Source organism: Ruditapes philippinarum, unplaced genomic scaffold (assembly GCF_026571515.1).
Source record: "Ruditapes philippinarum isolate M1 unplaced genomic scaffold, ASM2657151v2 ctg4791_1_1_1_1, whole genome shotgun sequence".
In the NCBI taxonomy this organism is placed as follows: domain Eukaryota; kingdom Metazoa; phylum Mollusca; class Bivalvia; order Venerida; family Veneridae; genus Ruditapes; species Ruditapes philippinarum.
In genome coordinates this window covers 34,128-61,459 of record NW_026863119.1, presented here as the reverse complement: position 1 = coordinate 61,459, position 27,332 = coordinate 34,128, and the positions used below count along the sequence as shown (strand labels likewise).

Genomic DNA, 27,332 nt, shown 5'->3' with positions numbered 1-27,332 from the left:
AAGGAAAGAAGAAACAACAACACCAACAAAAAAACATATCAAATTAAAAGTCAAAATCACTGAGGTTCATTTAAAAGCCTAAAACATAAAAATTGATTTTTTTTTCATTCACAAGGAACACGGGTCTGATTATGAGGCGCTTTTAAAAACAGAAAGATTTGCAATAGATAATGAATTAAGAAATATACTCGGAAATAAATTGAAAATAGTATTTTTGTGCTATTAGCCTGATTTTTCAAAACGCTTTTCAATTTTGTGTATTTTTTTCACAATTAGAATAATTATTCTGGAAAAAACACCCCCTCCCTCCAAAAAAATCCTCTAGCGAATCACAGAGCTCTATTTAAATAATTTAATTTAAGTAATTATTAAAGTCTCCTAGCGAATTCATGAAATAAAATTTATTTTGCTCTAAAGTTACCGGTCTAAACCTACATCAATGGAATTTTTTACGTCTGTTTTGATAAAAATTACTCGACAGTACAAAGACGTTGATAGGCATATATATCCTAAAAACACAGTTGGGCTGCTGCTGTACCTATCTATCTATACTAGTAAAACATTTAAGACACATGCACATGTGACGTGAGAAAACGTCCATATGAATATCTAGACCAAAACAGTGGGACATTTACTCGTGATCCTTTCCGATTAACTGTATCAACCTGGTGTCTACAATGTTTATTTACTTTTGAATTGACCTGACCTACTTTTACCTCGACGTCTGACCTACTTATAAAGGTTAGTGAATGTGTAATTGCGCATGCGTCAGTCAGTAGGTAAACAAAATGGCGGCGGAGAAGACAGGAGGCAAGGGCCCTCCGAGTACTTCGGGAATTGTAAGGGTTGGATATTACGAAATGGAAAGAACAATCGGGAAAGGAAATTTTGCTGTTGTAAAGTTAGCTACACATATTGTCACTAAAACAAAGGTAAGCTGGATCATGTCGGAAAACACGAATATTTTCATAGCAACTTGGAACTTCAGTTCCAAAAAAATGATGCTAAATTATTTTTCTAACAGCAAGATTATTTCACAATTTATGAACTAAAGAAACACTTGTACATAAATACTCATTTATAACAATTTGATCTCTGTAAAGATCATTATTAACTATTTTAATTCTGTGGGTTGGTCTTGTTGAATTTGATGCTAACTAATGCAAACAAGGCCAGCAGTGTAACTGTATAGCTAAGTTAATTTGTTTGCAGACTTATAATTTTCTCTTTATGACAGAAATTTTTGGCAGTCACCAGGGTTAGACCCCTATGTATTTTTTTCAGAGTCAATTTGTATGTAATACAGTAAAGAAAATGAACTGAACCTTTAGTTACTCCTGATTCAGACCTAGCTTAAGGTCTTCAGCGTACCCGTTTATATACCATGACATGCCGCATCAGATGAAAAACAAAAATATTAAAAAGACGCTTATAAAGTTTTTGGAAGCCAGAACTTATTTAGACCCTGGGGGATATTCGAAGATGTAGCTGATTTTACATGCACATTGTTGGCCCTGAAGCCAATATCCAGTCTTTGAAGTGTTTTTCATGGTGAACTAGTTTGTACCTTACAAAGGACTAGTTGGCAGCTACAACATGTAAAATACCTTGAGGTGTAGCCCTTTAGGGCTATTTATTATATAGATAATGGTTGCCCTTAGTGAATACAGACATCTATGTAATATCAGATTGTAGTCGGTTTGTCTTGCAGTCGAAATATTGAGACTACTTGAGGTGTAAACTAGGAATATATATATAATTTTTGATTCACTTTCATTACTATTTACTTAGGCCAACTTATTTATTCTGTACAAATGTGTCTTTTAAATTTCTTACTCATAAGTGCACTAGAACAAAGATTGACAGACATATAAATAATGTAAAAAACACAGGAGATTTTGAAGAATTATCTTCTCTTAAAGTCAATTCTTTTATCTTGTTGATTTTGACATGTCAACATCCCTGCAAGGGGTTTGACATTAGTGGAGGATAGATAAAAACAGAATCTTTTGCCAGCAGTAAACAGTATTATGTAAGATAAACATAAACAACTGGCATTAATTAGTTTAGATGTTAACAGTCCTTCATAATAATAATTACTTGTCAGGCATTATAAAATATTTTCAGAGTCACTAATGTCCTGCATCGAATTCTCTTAAAATCTACCCGTAATTTAATGGATAAGTGGGATTTACAATCTCTGCTTGTCCAGTTATATTATATCCCAGGCCGAAATTATAGAATCAAAATTGCTTTAAGTTTTGATGTTTTATGGTTGGATGTCAAGATACTAATTGTATTTTATCTGCAAGAGTGTCTAAATCTGTCAATAATATATTGGTACATTTGTTACTTTTCTTTTTATATTCAGTCTTCATTTGGAGTACGTTTTTTTTCTTTCAAATTGTAATCAATGATGAGTACAGTATTTATGTTATATACTCATCTGTGGCAGTTTGAACATGCAGTTTTTGTCAGTAATATGCATTATCCTTATGTATACCTGTAACCCATACTTGATTCTCTTTATAGAAAAGGATTAATGTTGCTGAGCCTCGATATGCATTAAAGAGAAAGGTTTTATTATATATTCAGGTGGCCATAAAGATTATAGACAAGACACAGTTAGATGAGGAGAATATACAGAAGATATTCAGGGAAATACAAATAATGAAACTTCTACGACATCCCCACATAATTCGACTTTATCAGGTTTGTGACTTTTTGTGTTCAAAAAAGGCTACTAGGCCTATTTCCAATTGACAAAACTAATAAAAAATCCCTAATAGTTCTACCACCAGTTATAATAATTTGTTATCATCTGTTTTACAGCTTAAATAGTTGTGTTAAATCAACCCAACTTTGTAATTTTTATACATTTTTTACCACAGTTAAACTAACTTTTCCCAATGCTATAGGCATATCAAGTTGTTTCAAAATAGTAAATCCTCTTTTTCTGTTATTTTAATATCCTCATGTGATGATCTAAAAGTGATGGAGATAAATTATCATTGTTCTAATACGGCTGGCTGAATGAAGCTCTATCTAGAGTACCCATTATGTAATTAGATACAATGTTAAATTATGAAATAAGATAGTAGATGTTAACAGTCTTACAACAAGCTTATTAAATTAATAACATACTTAATATGTTTTTAGGTTATGGAAAGTGAGAGAATGCTATATCTAGTCACTGAATATGCGAGTGGAGGTGAAATATTTGGTAAGTTGTTTCAAAAAACAGATCTTTTATATAACTGTCAGGGGCACTTACATGTTAAATGGTACCAGGAAGTTATTTTTCATTCCCTATATCAACCGAACGGTATGTGTAAAATCCTGCCAGTCTGTTTTTTTATCCAATATTTTTGGATGACTGCCTCATCCAGGCCCTCACTTAATTTTAATGATATTTACAATTATAAAAAAACTGAATTTCAAAGTGATTTAGCGTTAAGCACCAACCTGTTCATAACACTGTGATAATTTTGTGTGTATGTCCTTTTTAGCTCGACTATACGAAGTATATGGAGAGCTGTCCTACTCGCCCCGGCGTCCGCGTCCGCGTCCAGATTTTAGATTAAAGTTTTGGTGCAGTAAAATATTTTTCACTATAACTTTGTCATTTCTTAAGGTATCAACTTCAAACTTCAAATATATGTTCCTTATCATCAACCACATCATATGTGACAAGGTTCATAACTCTAGCACCAATATTTTCAGATTTATCTCCCCTTGAACTTAGAATTTTCCTTAAAAAATACTATTTTTTAATGTTACTTCCTTATTTCATAAGGGATCAACCTCATACTTCAAATATATGTACCTTATCATCACCCCCATCTTATGTGACAAGGTTCATAACTCTAGCACCAATAGTTACAGATTTATCTCCCCTTGAACTTAGAATTTTCCTCAAAAAGTACTATTTCTTACTGTTTCTTCTTTATTTCTTAAGGGATCAACCTCATACTTCAAATGTATTTACGTTATCATCATCCCCATCTTATGTGACAAGGTTCATAACTCTAGCACCAATATTTTCAGATTTATCTCCCTTTGAACTTAGAATTTTCCATAAAAAATTTTTTTTACTGTTATTTATTTATTTCTAAAGGATCAACTTCATACTTCAAATATGTTTACGTTATCATCATCCACATCTTATGTGACAAGGTTCATAACTCTAGCACCAATATTGCAAGAATTATCTCCCCATAAACTTAGATTTTTTTACTAGAAAAATGTTATTTTTTATTATAACTTTTTTATTTTTAAAGGTATCTACCTCAAATTTCAAATATTTATTCCTTATCAACAATTACATTTTATGTGACATTGTTCATAACTCTTGATGCAATATTTACAGATTTATCTCTCTTTGAACTTAGGATTTTCATTAAGAAATATAATAACTTTTTTTCTTTTTAAGGTATCTTACTTCAAACTTCAAATATATATTTCTTATCATTACACAAATGTTGTGTGACAAGGTCCATAACTCTAGCATGACTATTTCTAGAATTATTCCCCTTGATCTTGGAATTTATGTTAACAAATATTATTTTTTTACTATAACTTAATACATAATTATACATAATTGATTTTTCTTTCATAGTTTTGTCCTCCTTACTGCGTCCAGTATTTCATTAGTCGAGCTTCGCTGTCTCCTGTGACAGCTCTTGTTTTACAACTGCTGAAGGTATTCAAATGAAAATCCACAAACAAGTACATATTTCATTTTGCAAAAGCAAATTTCGGTAGGATTTTAATAAGAGCCCCCTGCGATTGACAAATACTTGGTAGTGATTCCTGGAGAACTTAGTTCATCTTGTTACCAAGTTGTGGGTGCTTATTTCTACATATAACAGAACATAGAAATTGTTTGTTTGTTATGTATTGCATACTGTCTTACCATGTTTGTATATTTGTACAAATTGTACCTATAACACTGGGTTTTACTAATGTAAGGAGCAAGGTGTCAGTCATTTTGATCCAGTTAATCTACATTTAACTTTCTCACTTGTTGGTCTAGGACCAGGGGGTTATCTGACTTTTGATGGTAGTCTCACAATCATAAATTGATTCATGCCATTGTTAATGTTTTAATATATTAACATTGAGAACTAGGAATTTATACCTAAAATTAGGCTGTTTTGATTTTTTGTGCAAGCAAGATTTTGTTGTGTTTTATTTGTGCTGTATATCGTACAGCAGCTGATATTTTGTCTTTGATATTAGTATGTGTATCATAGAAAAGAATCATGATAGTAACTAAGTCCTTTGTATGTTGTGTATGAAAATTCATGGGTTTTTCTGAAGCATTATAATCGAGATCTGTTGTCTTTGATGACGCTGACTTTAAATATTTTGATAAAGTTGTAAAATAACCATTTTTTCAATCTATATGTTTAACTTTTTTTACTTCTAAGAAATTGATATGGTCTGATGGCTTTTGAAAACAGCTTGAATATTTATTAATTTTATTTTGATAGATAATCAATTTGATTTTAAATTATTCACTCTTTATATGCTGGTGTAAAGTGGTGTTAAGTTAACTGACATGCACTTATCAACAGTTGACATGGGTTAAAATCTATTGGCTAATAAAACAGCTATAATATATTATAATGAAATCATATCTTTGATGTTGTTGACATGAATTTTGATATTGCGCTAGTTATTTGCACATTTTGTGGTGGTTGGCTGATTTTAAAGGTTTTATAGTTTGAAATATTTTTCTGCTGAAGGAAAAAAGTACATGATGTACATATTGTACATGTGTTGACTCAAGGGTTGCAGAATTGTTATTTGTATACATATATACATTTTTGAATATAAATTGTTAAACATAACTGCATCATATTTCCAATGAATGAAGCATTACACCACAATGTTTCTATAACTTTTACTGTGGTAGATACCTAACCTTTACATGTTATATCTTGCCTAAAGAATTTTATTTATTTTTATCTCAAAACAATTAAATTATGATAATTTTATTGAATATAATTATGACGTTTACACTTCTGTCATGACAATTTCTCTAGTTGTGCCAGCCCAGCTGATTTGTAACCAACTTGAATTTATTTCTGGTATTGAAGAACTGTTGAGTTAACATGTTTATGAAGTTCACAGTATTCTATCTCACTCATCTCTATGCAAACACAATAGCAAAAAAATTCTCAGTTCAGATACTTTAGTGCAGTGTAACTGTATGGGTGGTAAATGTTTTAAACTTCAAATGTATTATTGTCATATCAAGGGGTCCTGATATTATTTCAGTTTAAATTGTTTCTGAATTTTCCTATTAAGTAATGCTTTCATTTGAATAATTAACTTATACTCGAAAATGCAGTTGACACTGTTGTAACATAGCGTAATGTTTAGAAGTCAATTAAAAGGGGCGTGTCATCTTATAAACAAAAATATTTTAGTGCATGTTATGATATACCAACGTCTAGAAAAAAGACCAAGTTCTGGCTTCAGAGTCAAAAACTTTTTCTTAGTTCTGTCTCAAATCTCAAAATTTGCATCAATTGGTCAGTGACCATTCTTTGACAGTTTCTGACTAATTGTATTCTTGAGAACCGAGTTTGATCATAGAGAATTTCTTTAAACATTGGACCCTACTCTGATCATATAGTTCTCTTAGTACATTTTGAAGTATTAAACTGAAGAATATATTAAAAGGGACTTAAAATGTGTATCAATAATTTTTTTTGCAAATGAAAGTGTCCCATATTTCATTTAATCATTATATGATAGTAAATGTTGACATACTGTTCTACGGTCATTCACCTAAGGTCACTATACACTGTAAAAACAAGTATTTATGTCAGTGTTGACTGGTCATTGTACCCTTAAAAAATCGTGTTTGACCCTCTGGCAAAGCTATATTTAACTTATGTTTGTAATACTAATGTGCTCAGCTAGCTTGGGCTGTTGTTGTTTATTAATTAGAAGTTTATTCATGTGCATGGACTTGAGTATGCCCTCTTTAAAGATTGTTTTGCTATGTATGATTGTCTATTTACATTAAAAAAGGTCCCAGAGCTTACCTGGGTTTATAATATTCTGGTCAGTTTGTGTAGTTGTTAGTTGATTCCTTCCATTGTAAATAAAAAGAAAATCTTCAAAGCTATATTGTTTCAAAACACCCTGTGGCTTTCTGAAGTGGAAAATATAGCGTGAATAGGGGAAAATCAAATTCCAACAACTGAGAATGGAATTTATCCACACATTTTATAAAGTTTTCAATTTCAATTCAATTTAACATTCATGGTAGTTAGCAGAGGCAATCTTTCTGTCTTTAAGCTGATATAAGTCAGCTGCTGTTAAGTCATGGTTCTGTTGAAGAATATGCACAGGATATTTTAGTGGAAAATATTAGCATTTTTTTAATCAGAAAATTATGCCTTGTGCTTTGTTTTTGTTCTTTTAAAGGTTAATAGAAGAAATAAAATGTAGGTATTATTTAATTAGAATTCATTTATCAATTTATTAATTGTTACCAGATTATAAAAGCATAAATTGTCCAGCATTTTGAAATTCCATGTTTATTTGGGAGTACAGTTCAATAAAAAAAAAAAAAAAAAATCGACCTACCTACCCACCTTGAAAATTCTGGGTCGGGTTACTGCAAACAAACATTTTTTTAAGGATGGCCTAAGTCAGCTGCTGTTAAGTCATGGTTCTGTTGAAGAATGTGCACAGGGTATTTTAGTGGAAAATTTTAGCATTTTTAGGGGAAAATATACCTGTTTTGGGCTGGGGGAATCAGCCTTTATTCGGCAGAAAAATCACTGATAGTACTCACCAGCATCAGTGTTGACGTTGGGTCACTGGTTGTTTCAGCATGCAAATTGGTATCTCCAGAACTACTGAAGGGAATGGTTAGAAACTTCGCAGAAACTTAACACACTTCTTTAGGAGCATAATAGGTCACTGTCCTTAAGGCCCATAACTCTTACATGGATTTTGACATAATTATGGCCCTTTTTAGCTCGACTATTCGATAAGAATAAGTAGAGCTATTGCAGTCACCCGAGCGTCGGCGTCGGCGTAACCACTTATTTTAAAGTTTTTGTAATAGTTCAAATATTTTCAAAGTCCATTGACATATGGCTTTGAAACTTTGCACACTTGTTCACCATCATGACCCCAACCTGTAGACAGGAGGAGGTAACTCTATCAAGCATTTTGACAGAATTATACCTTTTTTCGACTTAGAATTTACATTAAAGTTTTTGTAATAGTTCAAATATTTTCAAAGTCCATAGACTTATGGCTTTGAAACTTTGCACACTTGTTCACCATCATGACCCCAACCTGTAGACAGGAGGAGGTAACTCTATTAAGCATTTTGACAGAATTATGCCCCTTTTTCAACTTAGAATAATAGGTCAAGTGTCTTGCCATTACATAAGGCCCTTTATAACTCTTACATGGATTTTGACATAATTATGGCCCTTTTTTGCTTTCCTTTTGGTCATAATTGTGTTCACTAATCAAGGCATGGATTTTGACTTCTGAACTAAATTCTTGGTTGAAGTTTTGCATGCAATATCAATCTTTAAAACTAATGAAGGTATTTACTTGAAACTTAAATTGGGTCTTTTTGATCATATTCCAAGCTCATATTACAATCTTTGAGTGATCCTGGCTCTCATTTTTACGATCAAGCACTGAGAATAGTCAAACATGCTGTCCTTCTAAAGCTCTTGTTATTATACTGAATCTGAATTATAATGATTCACAGGGGATTTAAAACTGTTTTATTGGTCATTATTGTTGTGCATTTATGTATACAGCAAATTGCTTATATCTGAGGCAACATGCAAGTGCATGGAAGTCAATACAAACATTATCTACTTACTGTGTATCAAAACATTATTAAATAACGGGAAAGTCAATAATTTTGACCGTATTTATGTCAAAGAAAACTCACGTTTTGTTTTGATATAGCAATGGCTATTATTTTATAAAGATATGACTTACCTTAGATAATTAACTTTGAAAAAGAAACAACATTACAGTCATTATTATTGAATTGTCAAGTCACAAACTTTAAACACTCAACTTCTATAAGCATTAAGGGATTTTTATAAAACCTATCTCTTCTGTTCACCATGGTTAAGGCAATGTGTTGAGCACAAAATTCAGGTCCCTTCATCAATGGTAAAAATCTCACAGATTGAAATATGAACATGTTTGTGACAGTAGACAATTTTGTAGTTCCATATCACAAATATTCACAGTTTTGAGACCAAGTCAGACTCCGCATAATTCAGGTCATTTTATGCTATGTCAGGACAATTATCTTCTACAAGCGGGGATGAATGGTAGTTTTACTTTACACAAATGAGCCGCGTCACGACAAAACCAACATAGTGCGTTTGGACCAGCATGGATCCAGAACAGCCTGCGCATCCGCGCAATGTGATCAGGGTCCATGCTGTTCGCTATCAGTTTCTCTACTTGTAATAGGGTTTGTGAGCAAGGCTGGTCTGGATCCATGCTGGTCGCAAACACACTATGTTGGTTTTGTCGTGACGCGGCTCAAATGTTCACAGTTATTACATGTGGACAAGATGCTTCTTCCTGTCTGTAGCATCCATAACGAAAGCCATAACGGTGTGCACACATAATGCTCATTTCATCTACTATTTTAAGTGATGGAAAAAAACGGATAGCCTCTCAACGAGGGTCTGAGCTATATTTTTATACCAATAATACCAATACAGGTTAATTCGAGAAATTGGGACTTGAAAATGATTCATACAACTTGCTAAACATTGATTCACATTCAAACTAAAAAGGGTATGTTAAAACTAAGATTATAAATGTTGAATTACAATATGCTTTATGCTTGTAAAGATGTTAAATGGCATTTGTGCACATCATCTCTGAAATGGAGGCAATATGTCTAGGAGAACAAGGCGCACTGTGATGTGATGTGAAAGTTTCTTGTAGAATGTGGAACTTCTCTAAATACCCTTGTGACAGTTTGTGACTGTGAGAGTCTTAAATTCTCGTGTGACGGTGACTGACATTTGAAACCATGTCTGCTGCTGAAAATTGTTCAATATCCAATATTACGGACATTTAAGCTTTAGTCTAAGAGATTTCCTTAGCATTGCTTATTTGATCTTTAGGTTTATTATGAATGTCAGGTTTAGGTTTTTAAAACCCTGTGTGAGACGAAATGTAATTAGCAATTTTCTGTACTTTCTTCTAGTTCTTGACTAATACTGGTTTAATAGAATATACTCCCAGGTGTGTAATTTGAGTCTTCAGTTAGATGTTTGAGGCTTTTTTTTTATACATGTTCATAAATGTAGTGAATGAGTTTTGTTTATTAAATGTTAAAAAACAAAACATTGAGTATGCCTTGAAAAAAAAAATAATATTGTCATTGCATGTCATTTCAAGGTTCTTTGCACTGAACTTCTGAATAAAGTTATTACAGGCTTTGACTTTATTATACAACATCCAATAAATCTCGAAACATTGTTAAAATATTTATAAATTGTCTTTTCTGACCTAGTATTTTGATGTCTCATAGCAAAACATTCGCAGACAGTCAACAATATTTATTGTTTTTTGTATAGAGGTTCAGAAATAGTCAAGGTTGTTATGTCCTATAGGAAAGTGTCCATAATCTTGACTGTTTGTGACATGTTTGTAGAAGTTTTTGTTTTGTTCTTTTTTTGCTGTTTTTCTTTTACTCCACTATCTTGTTTGTTTTTATCTTACAATATAGTTACAGTTGATAGTAAATGTGATGATCGTAAGGTCATATTTGTGGTACATTATCTTGTACAAGGCCACGCTAAGTCACAAATGACAGATTATTGTTTGTTACGATAAAGTCATAAAATATTAATCCTTTACACACCACAGTAAGTACACTGAAACAGTTTGAAGACTGTCGCCATTTTAGTTTGATATATTAGGCCTTGCCTCTCATCATTTAGATAGCACAGTTAATATTTGGGTAAAGTTTGCGTTAGTAAGCAATTTGTTACAGATTTTCATAAGTGATATACCTACCATGATACCCTTATAAGATTTATACTCTTGTGTAACTGAAAATCAGATAAATGCAGAATACATTGTATATCGTAAGTTTTTAAGGTTTTTTAACTTATGGTTGACTTGTTTAAGTACTCAAAATCGAGACATATTTTGTGTGAGTGCTTCTAGATATAAATTTCTTTGCCTCTTTGTCCAGTGACGCAGCATGCTTTCTTTTAGGTAAAGATTTGTGATTGTATCTTGAATGTTCTTATATTGTAATCCATGAAATGAATGATTGTTATTTTACGTTTTACCCTGCTGGGAACAAAGTGATTTAATTGCCTTTGCTACCAGTGTAGAGCTGATGCCAGCCTGCATTTCTGTAAAGTCTTGAACCAACTTAAATTGAGGGAGTAAATTTGATTCTGTTCACAATATAGTTTGATGACTAGCTAAATTTTATATCATTTATAAGTGACAACATTTGACAGTGATGTTTCTTGTATATTTTCAGATCACCTTGTTGCGCATGGAAGAATGAATGAAAAAGAGGCGAGAAAGAAATTTAAGCAGATAGTTGCGGCTGTATCATATTGTCACAGTCGGCATGTAGTACATAGAGATTTAAAAGCTGAAAACTTACTGCTAGATGCTGCACTCAATATTAAAATAGCAGGTATGTCCTTTGCCTGTTTTTAGCTTAAATATATACATATACAATGTATATATAGATACTTGATAGGAGAGGTTTCCACCTCTCCTACATGCACAGGTATAAACATCCACATTAGCATTGCATCTTGATTAATTATTTTGTATCTTCCAACTTTAATTTATAAATTACATTTGTTAATGATCAACGCCTCCACATATATTCAAATTTTTGTGTTTTTTGTTGTAGTTTTTAACAAACTTGAATATTTGGTAATATGCGGTTGAGTTTTCTTGAAATTATGTGTGACATTTATTTGTATGCAAGGGCATAGAACTGATGGACTTTTACAAAATGATACCACAATTCAAATTCAAAGGTATTCACCCTTATTGCCATGGCCCATTTTTAACTCCCAAATTCAAAGAAAAAAAGGTTTTCAGAGGTACTGTCATGACCTAATGGCTTTGATGTAGGTTAATCTTTTGATTGGTTAAGATTTCTGTATGGTCATTAACTTCAATATTTAACTCCAAATGTCATAGTCATTGACCTGTAACAGGTAATGTCTTGAAGTCCATTTTCTCAGAAACTACCAAAGCTATTAGTTGTAATCCGGAACTCTGCAAATGTGGTATTTTCCATGCTTATCCCTTGGTACATACAAACTTTTACAGATATAGCTTCAGGTTGCACAACCGGTCACAAGAGGTAAGTCTACCTGTGGCAATTTTTTTTAGGCTGTAACTGTAAAAGTTTGTTTGTATCATTGGATTAGTTGGGAAAAACCAAAACTATTCTTTATTCCAGAGTAAGTCTATTATGCCACCTTTTCTGTGTTGCTTTTATTTAACGTAAAGTAGAGAGTGCTGTTTCCTGACTGGTCTTGTTTTGTCTCAAAACTGATTTGAGCCGCGTCATGATAAAACCAACATACTAGGTTTGTGACCAGCATGGATCCAGACCAGCCTGCGCATCCATGCAGTCTGATCAGGATCCATGCTGTTCGCTATCAGTTTCTCTACTTGTAAAAGGGTTGGTAAGCAAACAGCATGGATCCTGATGAGACTGCGCGGATGCACAGGCTGGGCTGGATCCATGCTGGTCAAAATGATACCACAATTCAAATTCAAAGGTATTCACCCTTATTGCCATGGCCCATTTTTAACTCCCAAATTCAAAGAAAAAAAGGTTTTCAGAGGTACTGTCATGACCTAATGGCTTTGATGTAGGTTAATCTTTTGATTGGTTAAGATTTCTGTATGGTCATTAACTTCAATATTTAACTCCAAATGTCATAGTCATTGACCTGGAGCAGGTAATGTCTTGAGGTCCATTTTCTCAGAAACTACCAAAGCTATTAGTTGTAATCCGGAGCTTGGCAAAAGTGGCGATTTCCATGCTTAACCCTTGGTACAAACAAACTTTTACAGATATAGCTTCCCTGTGCACGACTGATCACAATAGATAGGTCTTCTTGTTGCACTTTCTTTTGAGGCTGTAACTGTCAAAGTTTGTTTGTACCACAGGATTAGCTGGGAAAAACCAAAACTATTCTTTATTCCAGAGTAAGTCTATTATGCCACCTTTTCTGTGTTGCTTTTATTTAACGTAAAGTAGAGAGTGCTGTTTGCTGACTGGTCTTGTTTTGTCTCAAAACTGATTTGAGCCGCGTCATGATAAAACCAACATACTGGGTTTGTGACCAGCATGGATCCAGACCAGCCTGCGCATCCATGCAGTCTGGTCAGGATCCATGCTGTTCGCTATCAGTTTCTCTGCTTGTAAAAGGGTTGGTAAGCAAACAGCATGGATCCTGATGAGACTGTGCGGATGCGCAGGCTGGGCTGGTTCCATGCTGGTCGCAAACCCATTATGTATGTTTTTTCTTGACACGGCTCATATTATATATATCATAATATTATGTTAATTCTAGATAAACCTGAATTAATTCAATTGATTAAATTTGATACTGACAGCTAGGTTTAGTAAAAAGAGGAGGACATAATGATATAGAACAGTTTTTTATGAAAATGTTAACTAAGCTGTGAAACTGTAGCTTATAAATGATTTAGAATTGATAATCTGTAATTAAACTGAAATTGATACTCATAGAATTACATAACCTAACACTGTGGTTAACCTCTTGTTAATTAAATATTAACATTTACACTAAATGATTTGAAGTTTGCAATTTTACATTATGTATTTGATATTCCATTTAAAAGATTGAGGTTCTTTAGAGCTAACATAGGGAACAAAAAGTGTTAATAACAAGAAAGACCTTGTCAAAAATATATATTCATAAGTTTTGGTGAATTTTCCAGAATTTAGATAATTTGACAGTGAAGGTCTACTGGTTATTTAGAAATATGGTCATATTTTAATATGAAATATTGTATGGAATCTTTATTTAAAAAAATGATCAATGTATAAAATGTTTACACTAACAGGGAGGCAGATAAGAAAAAAACTCCATGCCATGCCATTTATAATGGTTGAAACTTGTTTTAAGACTAAAAATTTAAGCAACTTCAAACTTATGCTAGTAGGCATATATTCAATAGATGGCATTGAAGGACTGAGAACAAAAAGCCTAAATACATAAATTCAAAATCTTTTTATTGATCAAGTGTAGAACTTAAAATAGAAAGATCTGCAAAGGATAATAATGAAATTTACTCGGAATTAAATTTTTTGTGTGATTCTTTGCCCTATTTGGGCAAGGTTTTGCATTTTATGGTCATTTTAGGCAATAAAAATGATAATTCTGGAAAAGTGATTTTAGGGAATGATCTGAAATTTTGCACACTAGTTATTGGCTCATACCCTTATCAAATGATATACATGTACGAAAATTGAGAAAAAATTATTTCCAGTCCCCTAATGTCAAAAAACCTCCGTGGAGTCTCTTTAAGTCAGAGCCTAAGAATTTTTGCTTGAATTAGTCATAGCTATAATTTCAAGCATTTGATAGGTGCAAACACTTTGATAATTCATCATGAAGTCATGTATGAATAATCTACTTTACTAATTGATGAAATATCATTCCTCAGTATTGATTATTTATATGTCATCTCATTTGAAAAGTCACAAGGAATCAGTTAACTGATCTGTGCATTTTGCTATTAATTATGTATCCCTGTCATGAAACTGAATGTAAATGTTTCAGTAGAAAATGGTGGTAGTCAGTTTTAGAATTTTAATCCCGATTGATAAGCAGCATGTGAAAACAGCTATAATTTGACTTTTGCTCCATTTCAGATTTTGGGTTCAGCAATTTATTTGACACAGACACAAAATTGAAAACGTGGTGTGGCAGTCCACCTTATGCAGCTCCTGAACTATTTGAAGGCAGAGAATATGATGCCCCAAAAGTTGATATATGGGTAAGTTGTAAAGGTCTTTTTATATCCTACAACATGCATGTAGCTTCAGGGCTTTTTTTCCCTTTCTATTGCAGGGGCCGTGTAAGGACAGCTTTCCCTAAAGAAAAATTCTTTAAGATCATGCAGTTTTCCCCAAAAATTGGATTTACATAAAGTTCTTTCTTCCCCTTTTGCAAATATACCGTATAATTTCACCAACCTGTGAAAAAAAAGACCTGAGCTTATACATATATAGATTCTGCCAACTTTGTCTTATTAAACCTACTACAAACACTAATTCTGAAGCAAGGCTAAATCCTGAAAAGGGAACTGACCAAAGACATGACTTATATACATTTATTATATGTATATCTAATTGGAACTTTAACTTAAATTGGGCACTTTTTTCCTCCAACTGTGATTTAGCTTAAACACTGAAACAAATGTAAAATCTAAATTCAGTTATAAACAAGATTTTTAAGCATTATTACAATGTTAACCTTTAACTAACTGTACAAGAAGCAATGGTACATTATTTGTATGTCTGAAGTCAGGTCATTGACAGAAATCTTATTAATATTTAAAATATTTTGAGTTTATTTCAGATGTCTGTGTTTTGAAAAATCATTTTTGACATTTGAAATATAATACAATATGTTAGTTGATGTGTGCGTTCATACAATGGTAACTGCTGTTACTTTAAAATATTGACAACCTATGAATATTTACAAATGTGAAATGCATGCATTTCATTTGTACATTATTTTTTTTGTTTTATAACAATCAATATATTGTAACTTTGTTTTATGAATGAAAGGTAAATTATTAGAATATAACCAGACTTGTACCACGCATGTATAGACTTAATCAAACCAAGTCTGCAATTTTCATGTAATTTTGCTGTTTTTGATACTTTCGAGGGATCACTTTTTCCCAAATATTTGTAAATTTGTCTATCCTGCTGAAGGCATATATTATAAGATTTTTACCTTCACTACAGGATTGTCATATAAATTTTGCTGTGATACATGTAATTTTTTCCCATACAGTAACAACAAAGGGTAATTTCTAAGATTTGAGCAGCCCAAAATGCATTTGAGACAGTCATTTTGGCCCATAGCTACCTCTAAATGACAACCCAGATACAGAATCTGTACAAATTAAATATTCTGTTTATGAGTACAGAGAAAAAGCAACTGTTATATTATCAGTAGGTTAATTATCTAGTTACAAAATGTTCTATAAACAAAAATGACACATAGGCAATTAGTCTTGACTCTTATTTTTATAAACCAAGGGTATGAAGGATAGTTCCCTTGTAAACATGGTAAATAATAAATGTTTGAGAATTTCTAACGATGTAAATATATGTATAACTAAATCAACATTACACCAGTCCTGTGAAAATATAAGTGCATAGAATGAATGTCTAATGATCTATCACTAAATGAGCCGTGTCATGACAAAACCAACATAATGGGTTTGCGACCAGCATGGATCCAGACCAGCCTGCACATCTGCACAGTCTGATCAGGATCCATGCTGTTCGCTTACCAACCCTATTACAAGTAGAGAAACTGATAGCGAACAGCATGGATCCTGATCAGACTGTGCGGATGCGCAGGCTGGTCTGGATCCATGCTGGTCGCAAACACACTGTTTGTTTTGTCGTGATGCAGCTCAAATCAACATTGCAACAGTGAAAATATAACATCATAGATCACTGGTCATGTGTAACTCCTCATTTGCATATTATATGCACTGCCATGCCATATCTGTACTACAGAGATAGAGAAGTGGCATCATTTTCCCTTAACCTGCTTTATTTCTAATATGGATCTGTCCAGCTTTGAATTTGGAACAGTCCATTCAGAGTTTAAGGGATTTCAATATCAAAATACTAAAATTGAGCTGCCAACAGTATAGAGTCTGGCCAGACTGAACAGATGTGCAGGCTGGCCTGGCTCTATACTGGTGGCAAAGGCTGACCACTTTTGGTTCCAGCAGGGTTAATGTTATAATCTATGTCACCAAATTTAGTATGGTAACATTAAAGGCACATCATGCCTCAGAAAATACATTTTTTTTAAATTCTTAAGAAAGATCCAACATTATTGTGTGTTTAATAATGTTTTTTATAATAGATTTAGAGCATGTTAGATGTTAAACAAATGAAGACATGTTAAACAACTGAAGGCAGTAGTGATGAATTTCTAATAATGTGTTGTAAATGTAACAAAATGTAAACAAAGTGAATTTTTACTTACAAGTACAAAATATTTAATCACTATAATTATACCAAATGCGAAAGAGCAAAACAATAAGACTTCCATCAATATAGCCAATGAGTAATTGTTTCGAAACTGTAACAAGATACCAAGAATATACATAAAGAATAGAGAAATAAAAATGGAAAAAAAAATGGGCCCTTGAAAACAGTTTTAAGGTTTATAGTCAAATTTATCATGTTTTTGTGTGTTTTCAGAGTCTGGGTGTAGTATTATATGTGCTGGTCTGTGGTGCTCTACCCTTTGATGGCAGTTCATTACAAAGTTTACGGACACGGGTGCTTAGTGGGAAATTCAGAGTTCCCTTTTTTATGTCAACAGGTAAGAACTGATAAGATTAAAGTTTTGTACATGCAAAGATGTGGTCAACTGATCACTCACAAAACTTATTGTAGATGTATTTGTTACAGTTAAGAACTTTCACTATATAGAATATGTATAAGCAGCCGGATAGCTCAGTCAGTAAAACCAGGAAATGGTATTTCGAGGGTCTCGCGTTTGAGTCCCGGTCAGACTGCACATTTTTCTCTTCCTGTGACATATTTCAAGAAGTTTTCAAGTTTGTATCTATGTTAAACCACACTGTATAACAGGTAAAAGTGAACTTCGGTCAGCTTGCTAACACCATTTTAACTGAATACAGCATGAGTTCTTTCACTGCCTGCTCGTGCCTGAAAAAAATGCACAGAAGGTACACCTGAGGTTTTCCTTCCCCAGTAAAAGCTTGAAAGTCTCCAATACAACCTTTACTGTATCGATGCGATATACAATCCAACAACAAACAAAATAACAAATAATATTTTAAATTCTGCATACTGCATGATAAATTGCAGGTGATCAGTTGTGTACCGTACTGTATAAAATTATTATCATTTCCTCAGTTAATAAGTAAATAACAGAAGTTTTTAATGCTCAGTTATTTACACTCGGCTAGATTGTAAAAATCAGCCTTAGTAAGAAATAATAAAGGAAAGATAATCAGCATATCACTAATATTTATGTCAATCTACCATCGTAACAATAAGTTATTACACTCTTAATTGCTACTACAGAGCAATATTTCGGCTGCGGAATTCTCATATGAATTTCCTAATACAAATCTAATTATTCAAAGTTGGTTTTCTTTCGCTTGCAAAATACACCTGAGATGTGAATATTGGTAAATAATGTACTTTAATAAAAGCAACATGGTACAAATTGAAAGAGAATGAGATATTGGAGCGTTAAGTTTTATTATTAAGAAGCATTTAAAAGATATTAAAGAAAGAAAATTGTTGTTCACCAACAACAACTACAAAATGAAATTTTGAGTAAGATAAAGTGTCAAGATATTTACATAATGATGTTAATAATTTGCTTCCATACTTCTGCAATGGCCACTATGGAGAGGTTATTAAGTACAGCAGAATAGGGGTTTTACACACATTAAAAAAAGAGCATATTTGGACATTGTTGTAATAAAAGGCACGTGATCTGACTTACTTCAGAATTTAAATTTAACGGACCCTACTGATCCTAAATGCAAGCCACCACTAGTGTTTTGTCAATAAATGATGTCACAGTGGAAAAAAACAAAAACGTCCATTTAGTTTATAATTCCTAAAGCTATTTTTCATTATAACATTTTAAATTATATTATTGAAAATGGAGTTAATCAGTCTACTCTATGCACAGTTCATAAAATTTTATTTTCATAACTATTTTTGAGATGACGGTTATTAAAGAAATGATAAACCTTCAGTGATAATATATTGTTAAACTGTCTAGGTACAGGTGATATGATGATTATTCTATACATATACAGTGTACTTTATGTTACTACTTGGCAGCTTGTGACTTTAGTCATGTAGTTTTATTGTATAATGCATGTGTACATAGTGTGCATTTAATTATTGCAAGATAATGAAAATAATTGTCTTATTATTAAAACAATGGATTCAAACGCATGACTGTGAGTGCGTGCCAACTTCTAGTACAAAAGACAAAAACCCCAGTACATTGTACTGTAAAATGAATAAATTTTACTGGTGAAGAAACTTTTTATTTGGCTGAAAAATACAGGTTTTGAATAATTTTGTTGCTTTTAGAAGGTGATACGTAATCAGTTTTCAATAAGATTTTAAATTTATTTTATGATTTTATAATTTGTTTTGGTGTATAATTTTAATTGTGTTTTAGAACAATTGAATTAATTGACACTATGATGTGAGTGTTAATTAAAATTTCTAGTGGTTTGAAGTGTGTATTATTTATTGTATGTTATAATTGTTTTATTATACTTGTATGTTCCATCTTAATACAAGACATAACTTTCACTGGTAGGGGAAGAAGTCCTTTTATATTAGAGTAAAGGAAAGTAATGCAGTCTGAATGTTTTTGCAAAAGGGGAAGAATAAATTTGATGTAAATTGAATTTTAGGGGACAATTGCATGATTTTAAACAGGTGGATAGGCCCTATAGAATTAAAAACAAAACAAAAGGCCTTTGATATAACATGAAAATGCATGATCAGTAGTAATAAATTGAAGCATACCCATGCCCGAAAAGATGATAAAAGACTGTCAAATGATATCTATCTAGAGGAATTAGTTCAAATCTATTATGAAGAGCAATAAAACTTGTTTTCATACTCACAATTTAGCATAATTCATTTCATAAGTTATCTTATTAGTTTAATAGTTACCCTTGATTTCTAGCTGACATAAATTTATTATAGTAATACCAGTTTATACCTTTATACTATAATTGATTATCTTTGTAATTTATATATTAGTGGCATTAAAGCGGCATGCCTGTAGATGTTATGAAAACTTAAAAATTGTTCTAATGAGTTACATATGTTGCCAAGTTTACAAATTGAGCAATTTAATCTAGTTAAAGACACTTGCCTTCCACAGAAATACATTTAATTTATCAAAAAATAGGTAGAAACAAACACATTGTAAAGACACAGTAAATGAAAGCATAACACTATAGGTGGCCGATGTTGTACTTTAAACAGTCTTTATTTTGGGTATATGATAAATAAAATATTAAATTTGTGTTGGTTCATTACTGAATTTATTGAACTTGTTGAATTTATTCAGTATTGAGCATACATTCATTCAATATGCTCTAGTTATCTTGTACGTGCTATTTTTCAGAAAATTGAATAGTTTTAGATCAGAATAGACAGAATTGTCCAAGCTGGGATTATCTTAAACCTTTATTGGACTAGGAATGTGATGCTATTAGCACAATTAGTGCATTTCATGAAGACAAAAACTTTTAGTATTTGTTTTTCACTGTCCTTATCAACAGCAAAATAACCAGGTTATTATGTACTTTAGACCAGTGCTTTGAAATATTGCAAAGAATGTATTTAAGGACTAGGGCTGTAAGTGTTATATATGGTGTACCGATATATTGTGGTACAGAGTTCACATTCATTTGTATGGGTTTTTTAAGAAGTATAATTTGGTTTTCTTGATAAATTAGTGCTGATGTAAATATGAAAAGGGCAAACCATATGTGATAAAACTGTGTAATGATAAGAATTAAACAGTGTTTGTGTAAAAAATACGCCTGAATAAACATATCAAAACATTTTGATGAAGTATTCCAAGTACGATGGGTGGCAGGGTGGCATTTGTTTTTTTATAATAAATGGAAAAAGGAGTTCCATGAAAAAATAAAAAAGTAGATAAATGTGGCATTAGGAACTTAAAAATGCACTTGGATCAGCATCACAGATTGTCCCGAGTAATAGGCTGTTTGATTCAACATATAAAGTATTACAAGCTGTTACGGCATCTCAGATTTTGAACTACACTGACACAATCATCAGTGCCAAGTACACTGTAACCTCTTTGTAACGCTCATGTTGTGGTCAAGGGTCTCAAAACTGCGTTATAATCATTAATATCGGCAATAACGATCATTGCGAAATTACTGATTACCCCACCCACTGCCAATACATATAATGCTGGTGATTTTTACTTACCATTCATTAAATATCAAAAAAAAATTCTAAAACATTTTAACAATCAGTAAACATGTATTATTTTGTCAAATATTACTAATTTTATTTAAAAGAAACAGAAAACTTTCAAAAAAAATATATATAGCCAGAATAGGCAACAGTACAAACAAAATTTAGAAAGGTTAAGGATGATCACTTCAAAAATCACATAAATTCATTTCCAAGTGACCCATTATTAATAGCAATACCGGTTGCAAATTATATTGCAAAACTGATGTGGTATGTATTGCAATATGCTTTTTGCTGTATTGTAACAGCCCTGTTAAGGACATAAATGAGCTGCATCACGACAAAACCAACATAGTGCGTTTGCGAACAGCATGGATCCAGACCAGCATGCAGTCCGCGCAGTCTGATCAAGATCCATGCTGTTCGCTTACCAAGTCTATTACAAGTAGAGAAACTGATAGCGAACAGCATAGATCCTGATCATACTGCGCAGATGCGCAGGCTGGTCTGGATCCATGCTGGTCCCACCGCACTATGTTGGTTTTGTCATGACACGGCTCAAATCATTTGTCCCTCAATTGTGTGAGTTTGAGTCCCCTCTGGCACCATCTGTCATATGAGAAAGTCATCTAGCTAGCTACTGGTCCTTTTTCCAACATTTTGAGAATGCCACCAACATGGTTGGAATTGGAAAATGATTGTCATATTATAAGTCTATAGTGGAAATTTAAGAGTTACTTATAGGAACTATTATAATACTGTACATTTGTAACGTCACTTTTCATTGGATAATCATGACGTTTATATAGTTTTATATACATGGCTGCTGTCGATTCATGAAGAAATCGTACATTTTTCTCTAAAAAAATGATGCGTGCTGTATTATAAATTCGTTATAAAGATTGTTTACAGGTTATATGGCCGTATATAAATGGCTGTTTGCAATATAACCCTTGCCAAGCGGCTAGGGTTATATTTACAAATAGCCGTTATAACCTGTCAACAATCTTTCTAACTAATATAGACATATAATGAATAAGACAATGGCTTCGACATAAAATGAATAAGACAATGGCTTCAAGTTAAAGCTTTTTGTATTCAAATTTTCTTGTAATTTTAAGGGAGTCACTTCAGAACAAAAAAGGGAATTTTATGCTTGTCAATTGGGAAAAACATAATTACTTGGTATATTTTGGCATTAGAAATGCCTCGGATTACCGTTAGTAACTGTATAAGAAGAAAAGGTGTGAGGTAGATTATTGAAGGCTGGTGATTCTACTGAAGTGTCAGAAATCATGTACATAAAGTCATCTATAAACTCAGTCTAAGTTCAACTCGGAAGTTACAAGTGTTATAATTGATTTCCCATATAAAATTAAAAAGTGTGAAACTAGAATTATATGCGATTCACAGCGGATGTATCATTTAGTAATCAGTGTGGTGTTTTCAAAATCCACTCTGAATTATAGTAGTGTTGAAATGATTGCTAGTATTTATTTGAAATTTATTAAAGAACCAAACATTTACTAATGTAAGAGTAAAAGTTTCTAATTCTTTTTTCCAGTAAAAAAATGCATTAAATTTAAAATGGTCATAACATTATAATGAGTGGCGCTTAATTTAACCATCTATTATTAGAGACCAATCATTAATGGCTTTACAGTAAATAGAGTACTAGCCGACCAATCAAAGACAATGTTCCATGAAACTTACATCATGTATAAATTAGATTCAGACAGCATTCTTTCTTTCAAAAATTATACAAGGTTGAGTCTACACTAAGTCGTGCACATGAGCATAATTTGCATTTACCTAATTTAAAATTTAGTCAAATGCTGAAAATAGGAAAACAACTGTTACAGTACTTCTGCACTTTCTGTCCGCTTATTAAGGACATATTTGCAGGAAGTAAAAAAGAAAACAACAGTACTTCTGCACTTTCTGTCCGCTTATGAAGGACTTATTTGCAGGAAGTAAAAAAGAAAACAACAGTACTTCTGCACTTTCTGTCCGCTTATTAAGGACATATTTGCAGGAAGTAAAAAGAAAACAACAGTACTTCTGCACTTTCTGTCCGATTATTAAGGACTCATTTGCAGGAAGTAAAAAGAAAACAACAGTACTTCTGCACTTTCTGTCAGCTTATGAAGGACTTATTTGCAGGAAGTAAAAAGAAAACAACAGTACTTCTGCACTTTCTGTCTGCTTATGAAGGACTTATTTGCAGGAAGTAAAAAGAAAACAACAGTACTTCTGCACTTTCTGTCCGCTTATGAAGGACTTATTTGCAGGAAGTAAAAAAGAAAACAACAGTACTTCTGCACTTTCTGTCAGCTTATGAAGGACTTATTTGCAGGAAGTAAAAAAGAAAACAACAGTACTTCTGCACTTTCTGTCAGCTTATGAAGGACTTATTTGCAGGAAGTAAAAAAGAAAACAACAGTACTTCTGCACTTTCTGTCCACTTATTAAGAACTCATTTGCAGGAAGTAAAAAAGAAAACAACAGTACTTCTGCACATTTTGTCCGCTTATTAAGGACTTATTTGCAGGAAGTAAAAAAGAAAACAACAGTACTTCTGCACTTTCTGTCTGCTTATTAAGAACTCATTTGCAGGAAGTAAAAAAGAAAACAACAGTACTTCTGCACTTTTTGTCCGCTTATTAAGAACTCATTTGCAGGAAGTAAAAAAGAAAACAACAGTACTTCTGCACTTTTTGTCCGCTTATTAAGGACTTATTTGCAGGAAGTAAAAAAGAAAACAACAGTACTTCTGCACTTTCTGTCCGCTTATTAAGGACTTATTTGCAGGAAGTAAAAAAGAAAACAACAGTACTTCTGCACTTTTTGTCCGATTATTAAGGACTTATTTGCAGGAAGTAAAAAAGAAAACAACAGTACTTCTGCACTTTCTGTCCGCTTATTAAGGACTTATTTGCAGGAAGTAAAAAGAAAAACAACAGTAACTTCTGCACTTTCTGTCTGCTTATTAAGAACTCATTTGCAGGAAGTAAAAAAAGAAAACAACAGTACTTCTGCACTTTCTGTCCGCTTATTAAGGACTCATTTGCAGGAAGTAAAAAAGAAAACAACAGTACTTCTGCACTTTCTGTCCGCTTATTAAGGACTAATTTGCAGGAAGTAAAAAAGAAAACAACAGTACTTCTGCACTTTCTGTCCGCTTATTAAGAACTTATTTGCAGGAAGTAAAAAAGAAAACAACAGTACTTCTGCACTTTTTGTCCGCTTATAAAGGACTTATTTGCAGGTAGTAAAAAAGAAAACAACAGTACTTCTGCACTTTCTGTCCGCTTATTAAGGACTTATTTGCAGGAAGTAAAAAAGAAAACAACAGTACTTCTGCACTTTCTGTCTGCTTATTAAGAACTCATTTGCAGGAAGTAAAAAAGAAAACAACAGTACTTCTGCACTTTCTGTCCGCTTATTAAGGACTTATTTGCAGGAAGTAAAAAAGAAAACAACAGTACTTCTGCACTTTCTGTCCGCTTATTAAGGACTTATTTGCAGGAAGTAAAAAAGAAAACAACAGTACTACTGCACTTTTTGTCCGATTATTAAGGACTTATTTGCAGGAAGTAAAAAAGAAAACAACAGTACTTCTGCACTTTCTTATTAAGAACTCATTTGCAGGAAGTAGGAAATAGGACAGCTAAGTAAATCTACAAGATGAAGAATTTTAATTTGGTCATATAATAAAACAGTAATAGTACGAAAATTTTGGTGAAAATCCAAGTGTATATGTTCAAAAATTTCACAAGAAAATTGCCTCTTAATGTATATATGTGGCATGAAATTTCTTCAAAGTAATAGAATGTTGAATATGTATATTGGTATATCATTCCATATTATAGGACAAAAGTAATCATGATTTTCTAAAGAACTCATTGGTTGGTTAAGGTATAACTTGAGCCGCGTCACGACAGAACCAGCATAGTGCGTTTGCTACCAGCATGGATCCAGAACAGCCTGCGCATCCGCGCAGTCTGATCAGGATCCATGCTGTTCGCTTACCAGCCCTTTACAAGTAGAGAAAATAATAGCGAACAGCATGGATCCTGATCAGACTGCGCAGAGGCGCAGGCTGGTCTGGATCCATGCTGGTCGCAAACGCACTATGTTGGTTTTGTCATGACGTGGCTCATTTCTACTTTTGAATAGATCTTTAGTTAAAGTTGTGTTTGTCATTTACCATTTCAAATTTAGTTTTCATATAATGGGGAAAAATGGATCATTTATAGATTTATACCTGAGAATAGTCTTTTTATACATTATTCTTTTGTCAATGGACATCCAATTTAGCTCTTTAAATAGTTTCATTTGATGGGGGATCAAAATTTTTATCCAAAATTATTTTTTGAAATTTGATATTTTGAGAAAGTAATTCTCTACATATAGTGCAACAGTTGTTTAAATTAGGCAGAATTTTGTATTTTTAATTGAAAGAAATATACCATTAAGAACACTACACAAAAATGGACTATTATGTGCACAGGAAATTCACATTCAATGATGCAAGAAAAAACCTTGTTAGTCTTGCATTTCCGTCCTTCAAAGTTTATACAACATGGTATACATTTTAGCATATACGATAAAGTAACATGTTGGCCAATCAAAACTTGAGAAATTTATTTGCATTTTTATGAAATACATGTATATAAATATACAAATGTTTTCAATTTCAGACTGTGAAGATTTAATTAAACAAATGTTGACAGTAGACTGTAAAAAACGTATAACTATGGAACAAATAATAAATCATAGATGGATGCAGTTAGGTGACGATGACACTGAATTCGTACAAATGATACGCGAGTTTAATACACATTGTGATTTAGAATCAGAGACTGACGACGATCTTAATGAAGCTGTGTTAGAACAAATGGTGAATATTCATAGATTGGATAGGGAGAAAACATTAGAAGTAAGTAAATAGAGTTAATGAACACTTTCTTTATCATTGCCAGGGCTCACGCTGTCGGTCGCCATAGTCGCCATTTGCGATTATTTTATAAGATTGGCGATTATTTTAGCATTTTGGCTACAAAATCTGGCGATTATTTTTTACTTCCAACAGTGTTTATATAAGGTGTAAAAATCGATAATGAATGCAGTAGACCCAATTAACACCAGCGGGGTGCCAACTTTTTACCGGTCACGCGCTGCTAACTATATTGCCCGAGGTGATAAAATACATGAGAGATGTATAATTGTATAAGTACTTTAAAGATATTGTCCAGCATTTATAATAGCCATCTAATATCCGTCAATTAGCCACAAAAATCGTTTTAAAATTGATAAACTGGATATTGACTTACCCAAAATTTACCGTGAATTGCAGTAATTGCAAATTTTGATTTTTGTTTTGTTTTAAGCTACTTGACTAAATCGCCAGTGGAAAGCAATGGTAAAATATTTAAAAAAAGTATTAACTTCCCAACAACTATTTGCACAACAACCAAAATTGTGAATATTTCTTCAGAAAACAGGAAAAATCCGATTGTCACATATTTTCGCGACACCGATAATTTTGATATTTATTTAAAGGTGAAATAAGCTATGTTCTGTTTAAAAATCTTTACTACTATGGCAGAAAATTTGTATTACATTGGTGATGATGATATTTTTCAATAAATTATTCAGAAAAAAGGCTGCATTCTGTTAATGAGTTTGCAAACTTGTGTTATTTCTATAGGCTTATATGACCTAGATCTACTCTAGTTCTGTGTGAAATGTGGAAATTGACAGTGGTTATAGCTGACAAAATTTGATAAGAACAAACAAAAAAAGTTGTCTGATAACAGCATTATGTAAAGTTATAATGAATCTTTAACATTATTGTTATACAGTAATTATACTTATGATAACGTTTTTATTCTGTTCTATAATAACCATTAAAGCGGTGGTTCTATTTAAAAAAGGTAGTTATCAATATACACAAATGTATCGGTTTATTTGAGAATCCTTATAAAACTGAAAGTTGTATATAAATGTAATGTTTATTTAATCAACT

The 27,332-nt window shown here is 32.4% G+C and overlaps 1 protein-coding gene across 2 annotated transcripts in view; it reads left to right on the top strand.

Annotated features, from left to right (window-relative positions):
- Positions 1-763: 763 nt before the first annotated feature.
- Positions 764-27,332, top strand: part of LOC132721179 (serine/threonine-protein kinase SIK3-like) — a 56,431-nt gene continuing 29,862 nt past the window's right edge. For both annotated transcript variants that reach the window (XM_060705439.1, XM_060705440.1), the window contains exons 1-7: positions 764-932; positions 2,596-2,712; positions 3,160-3,223; positions 11,537-11,698; positions 14,939-15,063; positions 17,528-17,651; positions 26,005-26,243. In XM_060705439.1, coding sequence (XP_060561422.1) covers positions 789-932; positions 2,596-2,712; positions 3,160-3,223; positions 11,537-11,698; positions 14,939-15,063; positions 17,528-17,651; positions 26,005-26,243 — 975 coding nt within the window. In that variant the 5' untranslated portion in view covers positions 764-788. The remainder of the gene's footprint in view (positions 933-2,595; positions 2,713-3,159; positions 3,224-11,536; positions 11,699-14,938; positions 15,064-17,527; positions 17,652-26,004; positions 26,244-27,332) is intronic.